This window comes from Coptis chinensis, chromosome 4, assembly GCF_015680905.1.
Source record: "Coptis chinensis isolate HL-2020 chromosome 4, ASM1568090v1, whole genome shotgun sequence".
Taxonomy (NCBI): Eukaryota; Viridiplantae; Streptophyta; class Magnoliopsida; order Ranunculales; family Ranunculaceae; genus Coptis; species Coptis chinensis.
In genome coordinates, this window is record NC_141459.1 from 760462 (window position 1) to 775342 (window position 14881).

General features: G+C 37.1%; 1 protein-coding gene across 3 annotated transcripts; it reads right to left on the reverse strand.

Annotated features, from left to right (window-relative positions):
• Nucleotides 1-625: 625 nt before the first annotated feature.
• On the reverse strand, nucleotides 626-13848 carry ESP (separase). 3 transcript variants are annotated; one of them, XM_086606019.1, is made up of 25 exons: nucleotides 13028-13848; nucleotides 12838-12945; nucleotides 12597-12731; nucleotides 11867-12270; nucleotides 11616-11724; nucleotides 11397-11522; nucleotides 10162-10455; nucleotides 9970-10080; nucleotides 9642-9857; nucleotides 9434-9532; nucleotides 9167-9301; nucleotides 8660-9028; nucleotides 8472-8558; nucleotides 7716-7976; nucleotides 7452-7575; nucleotides 6623-7339; nucleotides 6198-6423; nucleotides 5620-5722; nucleotides 5222-5410; nucleotides 4206-4261; nucleotides 3652-4116; nucleotides 2873-3275; nucleotides 2104-2343; nucleotides 1634-1721; nucleotides 626-1457 (listed from the first exon to the last, which is right to left on the reverse strand). In XM_086606019.1, the coding sequence occupies exons 1-25, from the start codon at nucleotides 13826-13828 to the stop codon at nucleotides 940-942; spliced, it is 6384 nt and encodes a 2127-aa protein (XP_086462145.1). In that variant the 5' UTR covers nucleotides 13829-13848; the 3' UTR covers nucleotides 626-939. The 3 variants fall into 3 exon arrangements, with proteins under 3 accessions (XP_086462145.1, XP_086462143.1, XP_086462146.1); XM_086606017.1 differs by having other exon boundaries at nucleotides 5578-5722; XM_086606020.1 differs by lacking the exons at nucleotides 11616-11724; nucleotides 12597-12731; nucleotides 12838-12945; nucleotides 13028-13848 and having other exon boundaries at nucleotides 5578-5722; nucleotides 11867-11994.
• Between the last annotated feature and the right edge of the window lie 1033 nt (nucleotides 13849-14881).

A 14881-nucleotide genomic window follows, 5' to 3' on the forward strand; every position in this document is an offset into this window, starting at 1 on the left:
TGGTTTTCCGATTCTTCTTAGTTTTCAGTTTCTTTGTAGTGTAGAGATCGAAATCAAAAGTGGTGAAATCTGAAAAAGGCTGCAGATATTCTGCGAAATCACAACCAAGGTTTCCGTAATCGTGATTCTCTAACCTTGTGAGTAGAGAAGAATCGGAAACAGAAACCATGGCGTGTAGGGGTAGCTTTTGCTACTGGAAGGTTTTGGTTGAAAGTAATGTATTGTTGATAAGCGCCAATGTTAAACGTTTGAAAGGTTATGCCTGCATGTACGTGTTTCTAGAGCTCTTAAAATGTTCCTAGGACCAGGAAGCTGGCCCAGCCCAGCCCGTGGCCCAATACTTGATGAACTTGGCATTCGAAATTTAAGAAAACGAAAAAATTAGGAAACCAGATACTATCTCTTCTACTCGGAAATAACACAGGAATAACAACAGAAATTTCCGTGAAAGGTTTAATCGTTAACATAATTATGACACAGGTTTAACATATCTGAACTGTTGCCCGACAGAAGATTATACCACCATGGACAAATCAACAGCCCTGAGTCCCTGACCATCAAGAGTCGCTGCATGCCTAATATACTATCATTTTACATATCAAACTCGGGCCATTGCCCAGAACAATGACCAGAAAAAGATGTGATCTATATTCGTCTATTACAAAGACGAAGCAATCTGTTAGTGTTATCATTGGTACAAGGCGCTATTTCATAAACAAACTTTGCTAGTGTAATATAATACACCCTAGGAAACCGATGGCAGAAAACAAACACCAAAAGGAGTCAGAAAACTACAAACACCAAATAGAGTTACACAACGATATCATGTGCCATACCAATTTACCAGTGTAAAGCCTCAAAACTTCATATGTAGGATGAGAGCATCATCAGTGGTCAGATCCCCAATTTATATATGTACAATACGGACTATTCTTGCTGCTACAAACTCGTTTTCTTGTTCCTAATGCTTGTAGGAATACCATAACACACAGGAGATGCACCAATTAAAACAGGAAATGTACAAGCCTCTCGAGCGTTACTCATGAACGATCCAATTGTTGGTGTACTGCCATGTGTGTCCATGAATCTGCTGTTATTACTATCATTATTTGTTACTCTTGATGTTTTCTTAGTTGCATTCCCAGAATTGGTTTCGATGTCCATAGATTCAAATTTTTCCACCAAATTCACTGGATTATAGCCTATGGTGGAAGATTTTCTTTCTTGTAACCACCAAGCACTAAGCATACTCTTTCCAAATCTGTCAATATCCTTGTCAGTCACTTCCCACAGATTAGCAATGATGGCAGGAGAACCAGCTAACAAATAGTAAATAACAGCCCCTTGTGGATTGTAACAACCCATAAAAGGTAGAGCTCCACTAGCACAACCCATTAGCAGAGTAGCAGCACAACTTTCCAGTTTCTGAATCTCATATCCCGATATATACTGTGTTCCTGCACCATACAGATCATATTAGCACATGAACAAAGAAATCTATGGAGGAAAGGGAGACATGCCTGAAAGATAATACAAGCAGCAGGAACTGTTTGCATTATATATAACCATGAACAAACGGGATGCATTATATCTGAATATATGATGATGATTAGTAGTCTGCATTGTAGCTTACCACTTCCATGCCCGAAATATATGAAGAGATCATGGTTCTTCAAGGCTAAAACCAACTCTTCCACTGATGGTGGAGCTCCAGCTTTTCCCTGTGCCATAAGAAAATGCAGATAGATAGAGATGCATAAAGCAATATTTATTTTAAAATTTTGAAATTAATTAATTAAACAATAGATATGATTTGTGCCCATTTGAATGACTCAATCTTGAGAATATCTACGTAGAGCTCGCTTTTGTAAGATATTCATGGTCTTAAAGATAATGATTTGCGAAATCACACAATTTTTGAAAATGTGAGAAATGTTCAATGAGATTATTTTCTTGGGGATAATCACCATGAAAGATGTCATCTCCACCAATATCAGCCCTTGTGTATATTTACCATTTCATAAAAGTACTACAGTTTTAGTTTTTTTTTTCTTTAATAAAATCGTAGTATTTCCTAGTGAAAACAACTAAAAAGGGAAATACCTCCAGCTTCTGATCTCTAAACCAGGCCTCAAAATCAACTTGTGTGCCACTGAGGTCGCCACTTGGATTCAGCAAATAAAATGCATCTAAAGGATCTATTGATGGAAAGCTTCCCTCGGCTCTCCCAGTTATTTCTTGACGATGAAAGTTTACATTCACCAATGCAGATATGCTGCCAACCGAAGGCATACGATATGCCTCATTCTTCCTCAAAACTGGTAGACTCTCCCATGGCAGCATCTGCATTTAGCAATTAAACCAAATTAGACGAAAATACTACCATAAAGAAAAGGAAAGAGCGCAGATGTAACAATCATAAAACATAAGTCCCCTGTCCGTACACTCCAAAAGATTCACACTTAGATAATTGCAGCAAAAGAGAAGCTTATGGTTTTCAAAAATAGTTCCACAAATTGTCAGTTTTCTTAGTACCAAAAACCTTTCTGCTGATGAAACTTCACTGTTTTACTGATAGGGTAATTTAAAATTAGGCGTATTGGCTAGAAAACACAATAACAGCAATTTAACAATTAAATTTAGGTTTTCCTTCATTTTACCATGCTCAACCATACCACTTGAGGAAAATAACTGTAGGCAACACTCAACAGCCATGAAGATGACATTCCATGAAGCGGACACAGCCACTACTTACACGAACCCCAACTCTCCTTTCACTAATTATTACTTGATCTTAAAACTTTTATATTTTGCAAAATACGACAACCAATCCAAACAGCAAAGTTATCAGAATAATAAATCAACGAATTACCTGGACATCAGAATCTAGAACCAATATTATCGGTTCTCTACTGATGCATTCAGCTTCAAGATCATCAAATGCTTCTAGTATCAATTGATGGAGAAATTTTCCAGAACAAGTTTCAGCATGATCACACGTAGTAGATGAGAGGTCATATTTCTTTTCTGGACAAGATCCCCAATTAGTTAAGCAGCCATTGTGAAGCAGCAAATGAGTGATGCATTCTTCTATTTCAGATACAGATCTGGAACCCCCCAGAATTACTCTCAACAAATTCTCATTTGCATAAAAATTAAATTTACACTTCAGGGCAGAGCTCACTTTCAGAATAACAGAATTCAACCATGTGGAATCCAAGGGTTCACTGAGAAGCAAGCACTTCCAGGGTCCCAACCATGACTCCTCAATACCCCTGCACCAAAGAAGCAATATGCATTAGAGTCAATTCATATTTGCAAAAAAAACATTGCAAACTTGAAAACATGAATAGATTAAAGCATGACAATCCTCAAGAGAGCAATTAAATATATCTAACCAGTGAATATCCTCAAATATACGACTATAAAATTCACAGATCGTGCCATTCTTCTGCTTGTTCCAATAGCATAACATACATGTGTGCACATGTAGACTTGGAAGCAGGTAAAATAAACTTACAAATTTATCACGAAGAAAAATCGAATTTCCTTTTAGAATCATAACTTTTTTGGGCAAGTAACCGCATCATGTCTGTGCATGCATGCATGCGTACATGCATAGAAAGACTAGGAAAATAGGAAATGACCAACCTCAAAAATTTATCAAGACAACCATTGAGTTTCATTCTCCATTTCCACCATAACGACCTGTTCTCCTGTGTATCAACTGTGGGAAAGGACGAGGATGACATGTAATTCTCCTGCAGTATCAATTTGAACTGTGGAGCTACATCATCCACCACAGTGCGACCCCATGGACAGATCCAATTATTACTGGAGTTTGTGCCCTCATACAGTGTAATATGCTTTGCATCAAGATCAATGTCCTCTGGAATCGCAGCAGAAGGCAGAAGCATGACAATAGGTTCATTAGTAGAGTTTAATCGCGACAACAGCATACATGACGGAGAAGAGAAGTGGCCAGGCAAAACATCACTCAGTAGTCTAGTATAATCACTTCCAAGCAAACTTATGCAGATGACTGTAATGCTTGGCAGGAGTTGGAAGAAGTCCGATACAAATTTTTCAAGATCATCTATACTTCCAGGTGCAAATCTGCAGAAGCATGGGGAAAACTCTGATTAGTCAAATACTTTCCTGCTTGAAAAGAAACATCAGTTGGACTAAATTGTGAAACTTAGCACCTGAGCAAGGTAGAAACTTCTGTCATTGTCTCATTTGAGGCAGTATTGTGTGAGCCCTGAAAATGAACTCAGATTTAAAAATGAAATGGAAATACATCCTTTTCACTACACACTCTCATTCAAAGTAAGCTGGTTATATATATCAGAGTATCAGACAATATAAGTCCTCAGGTTTTACTGCTTACGAAAGATGAGTACTTTAATATATATACTACTGGTCATTCTTCCCAATTAAGGATAAGTGAGAATAACAACAGTATGTTCAGACTTCAGAATGTGTCTTGCCTCAAATATAAATGCAAAATAACTGAGGACTTTTTGGACTAGTAACTAGTCATCATGCATAAATAGTGATCTGCAACATTGAGACCAGAAATAGGACAAAACTGAGAGTTAGCAGCATAGACAGAGATGGATTTCTGAATCTATTTGTTGATAAATATTAGCCTAAGACTCAAATACCCAAATACCCAACAATATTAGCAGACACAAATACCCAACACTATCTAAACTCAAACCAATTGAGATGTTTAGTTCCACATGGGCTATGTTAAGCCACTCGTAAAAATATATAAGTCTTGGGGCCTCTCCACTTATCAACAATTAGTTTTAAGTTGGATGCTCATCTTCTATATGGTATCAGAGCGGGTTATTATGTTTGTCCCAAAAGGCTTGTTGTTTACTCCACGAGTCCACGTAACCCAAATATGTTTGTCCACGTGTTAGGCTTAAGTAATGCCACACATGAGGGGCGTGTTGAGATGCTTAGTCCCACATGGGCTATGTTAAGCCACGCGTAAAAATACGTAAGTCTTGGGGCCTCTCCACTTATCACCAATTGGTTTTAAGTTGGATGTTCATCTTCTATAACAACTATAGGTCATACATGACGAGGTGCAACTGTAAATAACAACACTATTGCTAATCAAGTACTTGTAGTCAAGATCATTGAAACAACACATAAATTCATATTTCGAAAGAGTACTCGTGTAACAAGCCAAAAACTGCTTACGTACCTCAACATCCATAACATCGGGTGCATGTATTTTTGAACACAATTGATGATCGAAATAAGTGCCCAGTGAAGCCTGGTGGAAGAAAGCAGCCCAATAGCTTCCAGAGAGGGTGTTCCCAAGAGGTAAGGGCAAAGAAAATGGTTCACCAGAGGTGGAAAGTAAAAAAATTGTTGCAAGCAACCTTGATACCTGAAATATTTTGAACAAAATTTGACACTCAACCATCTCAAGTATATTGTTGTAACCTAGAATTATATATTCTAGTTGAAAATTAAACAAGCAATACACTAAATCACGTATACGAAACTTGCTACAATTAACTATAAGTCTATAATTAAGAGAGAGAGATTCTATACATCACAGCAAGTGATCAAAACAAAATGCCCACAAAGTATGACCTTCTGAAAAAGCAGGGGGACCTCACGGCTGAGGATGAAAGCCTGCAACAACCAGGATAAAATTGACGGCAATTGAACATGAGACAATTCACAGCAGTCAGTCCTGGTATACAAAAAAATAAATGAAAAGGAGGTTAAAGAAAAGAGATGATACTGAAACATTAGATTTGATATAAATCTTTAAAACTTGTAGCATATAAAATCCCTTCTGCAGATTGCGGATTTCCAGAATGGGATTAACGTACAAGGACAAACTCCTCACAGATGAATGATCTCCCATACAAGACCAGACATTCTAATTTTCAGAAGCTGAAAAGTTATGGCCAATAGTTTTCATCATCAACATGAAGACAACACATGATGGTGTTAGTTCTATCCATAGCTGTCTGATTTTCTTATAGTGGCAATGACTATACGATGAGGAGATCGTCCTTTCAAAGAGAAAACATATCATTCTGAAATTTCTGTGTGTGTGTGTGTGTGTGGAGATGTTTTTATTTATCCGTCACATTTCCATGGGACTACAAACTGAATTACAAAAGTGCACACACACACAGAGCATGTATGAGATTAGATACCTAGAATAATTGTTCTTCAGAGAAAACCAAGACAAGTTGTATAGTATTGCTGCCCGCTCAATGGCAAAGACGTCTCCTTGGCTTTCCTTCCCAATGAATTCCAGCAAGAGAGGACGCGGACAGGAATAAGTTTCACAGAATGATTTTCTGTTGAAGAGCATGGAAATGCTTTCCCACAATGTTTCATGTGTTTTGTGGACTTTAGAAGGATCAGTAGAGCAATTTCCTGACAAAAAAAAATTACAGATGAAAATCATATGCAATCTCATTTCAAACATAGATATGTTTAAGCCATCTGAAGTAGAAAAAGAAAAGTAATAACAGAGAAAATTCGTCTAAGCTTTCCAAATCTATGAGATGAATGAACTACACAAAAATCGTTCTCTAAGTGTGACTAATATTTCCAATACACAATTTTAACTTACCTATTTCATTGAGTAACCTCAACGAGAGACGCTTACGATGAAATTCCCACTTCATGTATATGAAATTTTGCATCTTCCCACTTTTCATCACTTTCACGAGAAGGCACTTCCAACAGTTCTTTCCACATCCAAACTCAGTCATCGAAGGCCTATTTACTTCCAGGTATTGCTTGTTACCAGTATGGGTAATAGGAAAAGAGTTTCCACTGTTTCCACTTGAGGGCTTAACACATTCAGATCCCACCTCACCTTTATGTTGAACGCTTTTTTCATGGGAGGATCGACTTCTGGCTCGAGTCATCCTTAAATTAGGTTTCTTCTCTGGTAGAATTTTTGATGCTTTTTTAGACTTCTTAGATTGCAAAATCAGATGTGAGCCCTCAGTGTCAACCTCCTGGGGACACTGTACCCTGTTGTCCAACTGACTTGTATCCTCATCAAAACTGAAAGAGACTTCCCGTTCAGAAGAATTTAGTTTTTTAAGTGCTGATCTGTAGAAGCCTGGATCAGATGAAAAGCTATCATTTAATGAAGTCCTTTGGATTCCAGGTGAACAGATTTTAGTTAAATCTCCAATTCGCTGATCAATGCTAACTTCCAGGATCAATTGGCATCGGTTGCAGGAAATAGCTGTGCTGCTTTCCTCCAGAATTTTCTGGGCAGTTTTAAGTTCATATTTGGCAAAATCCCAAAGTTGCTTTTTGCAGTATATTTCGCCTAGACGCAGGAAAATAAACATAGAGGTGACTAAACCTTCTCTAGCCAGGTCGAAACGGGAAACTTTGGTAGTAAATATTGCAAACAAACAAAGAGAAATTAATTTTAGTACCTAAGGCATATGCAAATGCAAGTCTAAAAACTGGTAATCCTTTCGTAGAAGAGATACTTTTCCCTTGCACTAATAGAACTTCAGCAGCAGATGCATTTCCAAGTGCTTCATGGACAGCTCCAACCTATTTATTGTACATAACAAATATGATTACAAACGAAAAAATGAAAGTCTTTGTTCACTTTCTTACAAGTACACAACTTCAAAAAAAATATATATATGTACCTGTCAAAAAAAGAAGAAGAGAAAGTTTCAGAGACATACCTGTAAAATGCTTTCAAGATAACACTGAAGGACATTCCATTGAGTAAGGCTACACTGCTCTAAGTTCCATGAGCGAATATGTGGCCAAGCTTCAGTTGCTACTGATCCAAAAACCTCAAGTTGTGCATGGTCAAACGCATACTTTGGACCTGTTTCCCCAGACTCACTGGTGCTCTGAGGCTGCTTGCCAAAAGTGCAAATAAATTTCCTCTGCAGGAGTTTAGTACGCAAGCGAAGGGACTCTCTTCCAAATGAAAGAGCCTGAGGAGAAGGAAGGCAGCAAGGGCAAGTAAGAACCACATTATAGAGAACTAGGCTCTCCAAACCAAGATCTCAAAAAAATGTTCAACTAAAAAGGAGAGTTCCCTAATTGAGAAAGGAGTTGCCTTGAAGGCTTAAGTTTAATTTATTTTCGATTTAATTGTTGGAAAAAGAAAACTCTAAAAAGAATGTTCCTTGGGTGCAATTGGTAATCAAAGGGAATGACAGCCGTCTATAGGGTCAATAACAATAGAACAAAATAACATGTTGGAGTCTCTACACCTCTATCCACAAATAAACAGATAAATACAAATAAGATCATGTCTACTATCCGCTAGATATTCTCGAAGATATATCCCTTGCCATCTAAAAGTCTAAACAAAGAGCACAAACATACCTGTCTGTCTAACTTTTAAAAAACAAATGCAAAAAGTCGTCCCAACAGATAGAGTTAATAACATAAATCTGGTAAAAAGAGAATACACTGTGACTAACCTCAATTAAATGTCCACTTGAGAAGAGTCTTTCGCACAAGTCATGGTAAAGATACCCAGCAAGAAAATTGGAATTGGTCTTATTGCCCTATAAGAAAGAAATGCCAGGATCAAATAGCATACTCACACTGTTACTGAAGTTCAAAACAAGTGAAAACCAACTTTACAACCAAATCTTGAAATACGTACACTTATAAGAGCCAATGCAGCTTCTTTGACTTCATCAACAGTAACATTAGAACCCAAAGGACTTCCAGGATTAGAATGGCCATCTGGAGGTAAAATGGAATCAAAAAGAGAGAACTTCTGGCGGAACCCAACTGTTAGCGACTGTGAATCCTTTATGCAGCTTATCCAGAAACCAACTGTGTTAGAACGATCATCAAAATGTTGTGCAAAACTTGACACGACATCTTCATGAATTGGTGTAGTGCAAAGGGCATGGGTAAGCCTTCTATTGGCCCATAGCATGGCTAAGCATTTCTCAAATGGCACGCCTTTTCTTTTTAAGAATATGATGATTAGCTTGTACAAATCATACTGAAAGTGAAACCAACCCTGCAGTTGTACAGTCATGCATCCATAATAAGATTTTATCATCAAGCTAAAGTACAGTCATCAAGTTACAGGAAAGCTCCTACTCCAACTTGTTGATTCTTTTTAAATTGTCTCAATCTAGTGTTCAACACAACTTACCTTCATTGACAAAAGATCAGCTGTACAATATAGCAGCTGAATTGCATTTCCAGTCTCCAACTCAGAATGAGCATCCACAGACCAATTAATACTTGACCAAAGCTTTAACGCATACCCAATATCTTCCATTATTACCTATTTGACATTTATAATATGCAATTATTTCAAACACAGAGAGTACTGGAAATTATATTATGACAAATATGTTTACAGTACAAAATAAAGCCTAATTGACACTGATTACATCTATAAGTGGGAGATTCTGACCTTCGAGTCTGGTTGAACCTCCTGGTTACAAAGTGCTCGCAAGCAATATGCCATAGCTAATTGATGGGATTTTGAGGAAGTCTGCTTCGTTGGTTGCTCCTGTCACCCATGAACTCAAATCAAATACTAAGAACTTATAAATGTTGAAAAAGATGTAACTATTAGGGCCCAGAATAAATGAACAAGAATTTAAGAGGGGAAAGCTTACAAGTATAGATATAGCCTCTGACAAACACTTAATACATTTGCTCAGGCCTTTAATTCCATGAGTCATAACCAACCTCCCTTTTTTAATTAAAGTCCTTGCTTTCTCTAAATCTTCTGTAGCATATATATTTCGGAGAAGAATTTCCACAATTTTCAATTGCATTCCCTGGCATAAATTCATGTTCTGTGCCTCCATTTCTTCATATGCTAGAAGTTCCTGCAGACAATTTAAGTGGCATTTCATAGAAAAATATAACTACTAGCAACAGAGATCAAGCATCCCAAAAACACAATTGTCACACAACAGAAACATCACAAAAGAGACAAACCTGCTCCACAATTATCCGCAATGCTCTTTTTTCTAATGTTGTAGACAGCAAAGAATAAAGAAGTGGTGCATTATCAACAGCACCAGCATCCTTATTATCCTTACACATGATCTAGAGTCCATTTAAAGAAATAATATTAATCCCCAAAAACAAACAGGAGACTGACAAACAGACAAGCATTTCAAGTGATACCTTCACCCACTTCGTCACCAAGGCTGTAAGACCATCCAAAGTTTCAAAAGAATCTACTGTAACAGACCAGTTGACAAGCGTAGTAATCATACTTCTTTGGAAAACTGGGCTTTCACATTGATTAAGAACGTCTAAAAGAGTTGCACTTTTAATACATGCCTCTATAACAAATTGAGTAACTTCTTCTTCTGACAATTCATCATGAATCTGCTCCGACCTTTCTACACTCTTGCCGCAAACATGTGAAACAAGAGTCCATGCAGATCTACAACATAGTTCAAACACATTTGAAGCCTGTAAAAGAGAACAAAAAGAAAAGCATAGCCTAACCATCAGAGAAGTTTATTGAGGTGGACTCTTGTTCAAACGCATGGTATCGACATAGTTCAAACGCATAAGACGTTAATATGTAGCAATTAAAAGAAAAGGAAAAACAAAAAGTTAAGAAAACCTAAGTTTCTAAGCATAGTACTATATATGGTAATATTGGCTGTATTTGAGTCTTTGATTTCAAACCCAGGATTTTAGCCCAGCTTACCAATGCCTGTATAAATAACTGTATCTGGCTTCTTAGGTATTCAGGTCCTAAAGTTTGGTTCAAGAGTCACTTTAAAGTTTTAACTTAAAATTATAGCGGTGTACAACCTATTTTCATCTTAAAAAGGGGAGCCCCAAGGCGCCAACCATTACGTTTCTCAACTAATACATTGAGCCGACTTTGGCACCGCTCTAGGGACACCATTCACAGTGACCAGTAACCGACACGCTCAAAGCTACATTGACACGGATACATGTGTCCGTACCCGACACAATATGTCTGACACAACGAAACATCAAAAATTGAGGTATGTCACATGGATACTTATTAGACCGTGTAAAATAGCTTGTAACTATTTTCACTAAAAAAATGCTGCCTTGGCGCAGCCTTTGACAACTTAGGCGATAATTGCAAGCATTTAACTCATTTACAACAATTTGGCAAACAAAATATGTGGATTTAAATCGCATCACGATGGAACATCATTTTAGTCGACAAAATATCATCTCAGTTTAATTCTACACATAAAGAAATCAGTCATAAGAGTCGTTTATTAATCGATATTAGAAGCAAAGGAAAATACCGCAAATGTGTATTGGTCTATAAGAAAGTTAACCAGAGCATTTTCATAAAGGTAACTTCATAAGAAAACCAAAATGAGAACTGATAAAAGTTCACGTTTGATGAAAAAAGGTACCTGCTTCATTTGCCTAGTATTGTATAAATTTACACCAATGTTGTGAAGGGATGCAATAAGGAATTTCATCTCTATCAACGGAATCCAGCAGCTTGAGAAGATACAGTCGATGTGACATACACTTTTCTGAAATAAATGAAATAGAATTACATATATGACCAACCGATAACAACTGAATTTCTCCCTACAAAGCATTTCAATTAACAAAATGAGAACAACCTCAAGATTTTTATCTGTCCTGAGGGATATTGTGAAAGCTGCGATTGCTACATATGGCAATGTGTTTCTACTCTCTCTAAACTTCTCTCTCTCCTTTTCAGATGTACAGCTGCAATTATTCACCAAGAATAAAGATATTTTGCATTCACACATTTAGCCTATGAGCATGGATTCATTAACAAAGGTCTCCACTGTTAAAATAAAAGTACAAACTACAGTACTTCTAGTGGAAACTGATTGAATGAGACTACCTGCAACAAATAAAGAACGCGTCACAAAATTGTTGGAATGCATCCAGAATAAACATTAGCTTAGTCGAAAGCGGATTGAATTTCTCTTCAGCGAGAATAAGTTGCCTTGCTTTATTGACTATTTTGGCCAATGGATGACAGACGAATGCTAAAGCATTCAAGTATGATGGGAAAGAAGACCTCGCCTGCTCACTCTTGCAACTTCTAGAACACTTGTGGAAATAAGTTTCCAAACGATGAAGCACGTCAGCTAAGTATAGCAGATCCGCACTACCAGTTGAAAGTTGGAGCAGTGAATTAGTAACTGAACTTTCAGATTTGTTACAGCTCAGATGAAAATTTGTCTCCATAAAACACATGCCAACTGCATAAAGCCTCAGAATTGAATCAACAGGTACCAAAACCTGCTGATAGTTTTGACAGTTAGATTCACTGAGCTGCATAATTATCCACCTATAGAAACAAAAATGAAGAATCTAATCGTTTCCTAAGATGGGGTCGAGCACTCAAAAAAAATCAACCTTTTACTATTCACCCAAAATCCTAACTGCATATGATTTTCACCCAACGGTAGGAAATACTGTTTGCATTTTGAAGGGTGGTCTATAAATGTCAAGTATGGTTGCAATTCTGGATGATATCTTAAGTTGAGAATCTCTGATCCCCTGAACTCTGTTGCACACGCATATACATAAAGAAGATAAAACATTCAGATATCAGGATCATTTACCTTACTATAATCACTTGCTATTTTGTGAAGACTGCTACCAACATCTTTACAATAATCTATGCTTGCAAATCGACACTTTCGTAGACAATAATCTACAATATCAACACATTCATTTACACTGTCTTCCACCCCAACCTACAAAATTGTAATAAAATGTTATGCTTCATGTTCTGCATCCATAAAACAGTTCAAACTTTGCACACTTCAAGAGATAGAGTAGTTAAATAAAATTCCATGTTACCTCGCAGTCGTTTCTAATAAAGTCCATCAAACACTTGAACATATCAACAATAAGCAAATATTTACTTGACCATTGAGAACTCAGAGCATAACAAATATCCCTCGCAATCTGCACGTTACAAATTCCAAACATAAGACCTAACTAAATGCACATGTTAATAGAGATAAAACATAAATACTATTAAATTCACCTTAAAGAAATGATCCTTCTCAGATAACTTCCAACATTGTTTCAACACCGTCACACAAAACCTATGTACTAAATCTCCATCCAAACATGACTCCTCCTCTAACACAAACAACGTGCATCTATAAACAACTTTCACAAACTCCAACTTCCATTTCTCATCTAGAATCCTAAACCACGGTTCAATCCCCTCAACCATTCCAATAACTCTCCTATAAACACCATCTTCTTTTCTCTTACTCGTAAACGAACACCTAACAATCCTAATAACAATCTCCACAACCAAACTAGCAAGTTGAGTATCCTCATTATTCCCAAAATCCGGTAACAAACTTCTCTCACCCTTGTTCTTCAAATTGTTAAGTATAAATAACCCTTCAACTTCAGCATCAATATATTTCCCCCAAATCTCATAACAAACAACCAATTTTTTCCTTTGTAAATTTATAGTAACCGGTTTACACTCCAAACAAACTGAAATACAACTCAAACACTCCAAACAAAGTTTAAAAACATCAAACAGTTCCACCACTACAAGTTCTGGTGCTTCCCTTGTTTTGTGTAACTCGGTGAGTTGAATCGGGAGGAGTTTTAAGGAAGAGGAAATAAATGGGAGGAATTGTTTAGCGAGTGGACGGATTAATTTCTCGTCTGGTTTTTTCTTTTTTTTTTTTGGAGTGGGGAAAAAATTGGGTGAGATGAAATCTGAAAATGAGGAAAGGTATTCTGTGTAATCTTGTTTTAGGTTTTTATAGTCGCGGTTTTGGAGTTTTGTGAGGAGGGTAGTTTCGGTGATTGGGGCCATCAGTGTGAGAGAGAGAGAGAGAGAGAATGGGAATGTGTTCAGTTTCCGCCAACTATTTGAATTAGGGGGGGACAATGTTGAAACAGTTAAACTGGTCTGATCAACACACTAGGGCACGACTGAAAACTGAACCGCACCTGCCCTTTGGCCCAGTCCATGGTGTAGCCAGGGCCCTTACAAACGTTGCACTAGACAACGGCAAAAATAAAACACTACGACTCCGCTTGTTTGGTCCGGAAAAGAGAGCAAATGAAGGGATGTCAAACTTGAAACCCGAACAAAATACCCACACTGAATCCGGTCCGAATCCGATTTAATATATTGGATTATGGAAAAAATTATGCCGATATTTCTAATTTTTTAAGTAATTGCACGTGATCATGTGTTTATAATTTATTCTGAGTCTATCTATTTTTAAATCATATCAAATAATTATGTCAAACTAAAGGTGATAATTATTTCCAAATTCATTATAAGTTTTATTTTGTTTGAAGGATTGGTAGATAGTCGAAGAAGGAATAAAATGTAAATATATATTTCAAATAAAGTTTCTTATCATCTTCTTTCTTCATTTATACCGGGTTTTATCCTACCCAAAATTCGAACCCGAGCCCGATGGGTACTCAAAATATAGAGTTAGAATAGGGTTTGGTCACACTTCTCAACAAAATACCCGACTCCGAATCCGACCCGTTCAAACCACGAAAAGTCGGGTTCAGGCTAGGTCGGGTACCCGTTTGGACATCCCTAGGCAAATCTCATAACAAACAACCAAATGTTTCCTTTGTAAATTTATTATAGTAACCGGTTTACACTCCAAACAAACCGACATACAACTCAAACACTCCAAACAAAGTTTTAAAACATCAAACAGTTCCACCACTACAACTTCTAGTGCAATTTTATCTTCGTTTGTTTTGTGTAACTCGGTGAGTTGAATCGGGATGAGTTTTAAGGAAGAGGAAATAAAAGTGAGGAATTGTTTAGCGAGTGGACGGATTAATTTCTCGTCTGGTTTTTTCTTTTTAGTCGTTTTTTTATTTTTTGTTGGAT

What these genes read in the sequence shown, in the direction of transcription:
- ESP (XM_086606017.1), bottom strand. Translation starts at nt 13,828, where the DNA reads ATGGCCCCAATCACCGAAACTACCCTCCTCACAAAACTCCAAAACCGC. An exon ending in AGAAGGATCATTTCTTTAAG is followed by an intron (nt 12,946 to 13,027) that starts GTGAATTTAATA and finishes TGTAACGTGCAG; the next exon opens with ATTGCGAGGGATATTTGTTA. An exon ending in AGGTTCAACCAGACTCGAAG is followed by an intron (nt 9,302 to 9,433) that starts GTCAGAATCTCC and finishes AATGTCAAATAG; the next exon opens with GTAATAATGGAAGATATTGG.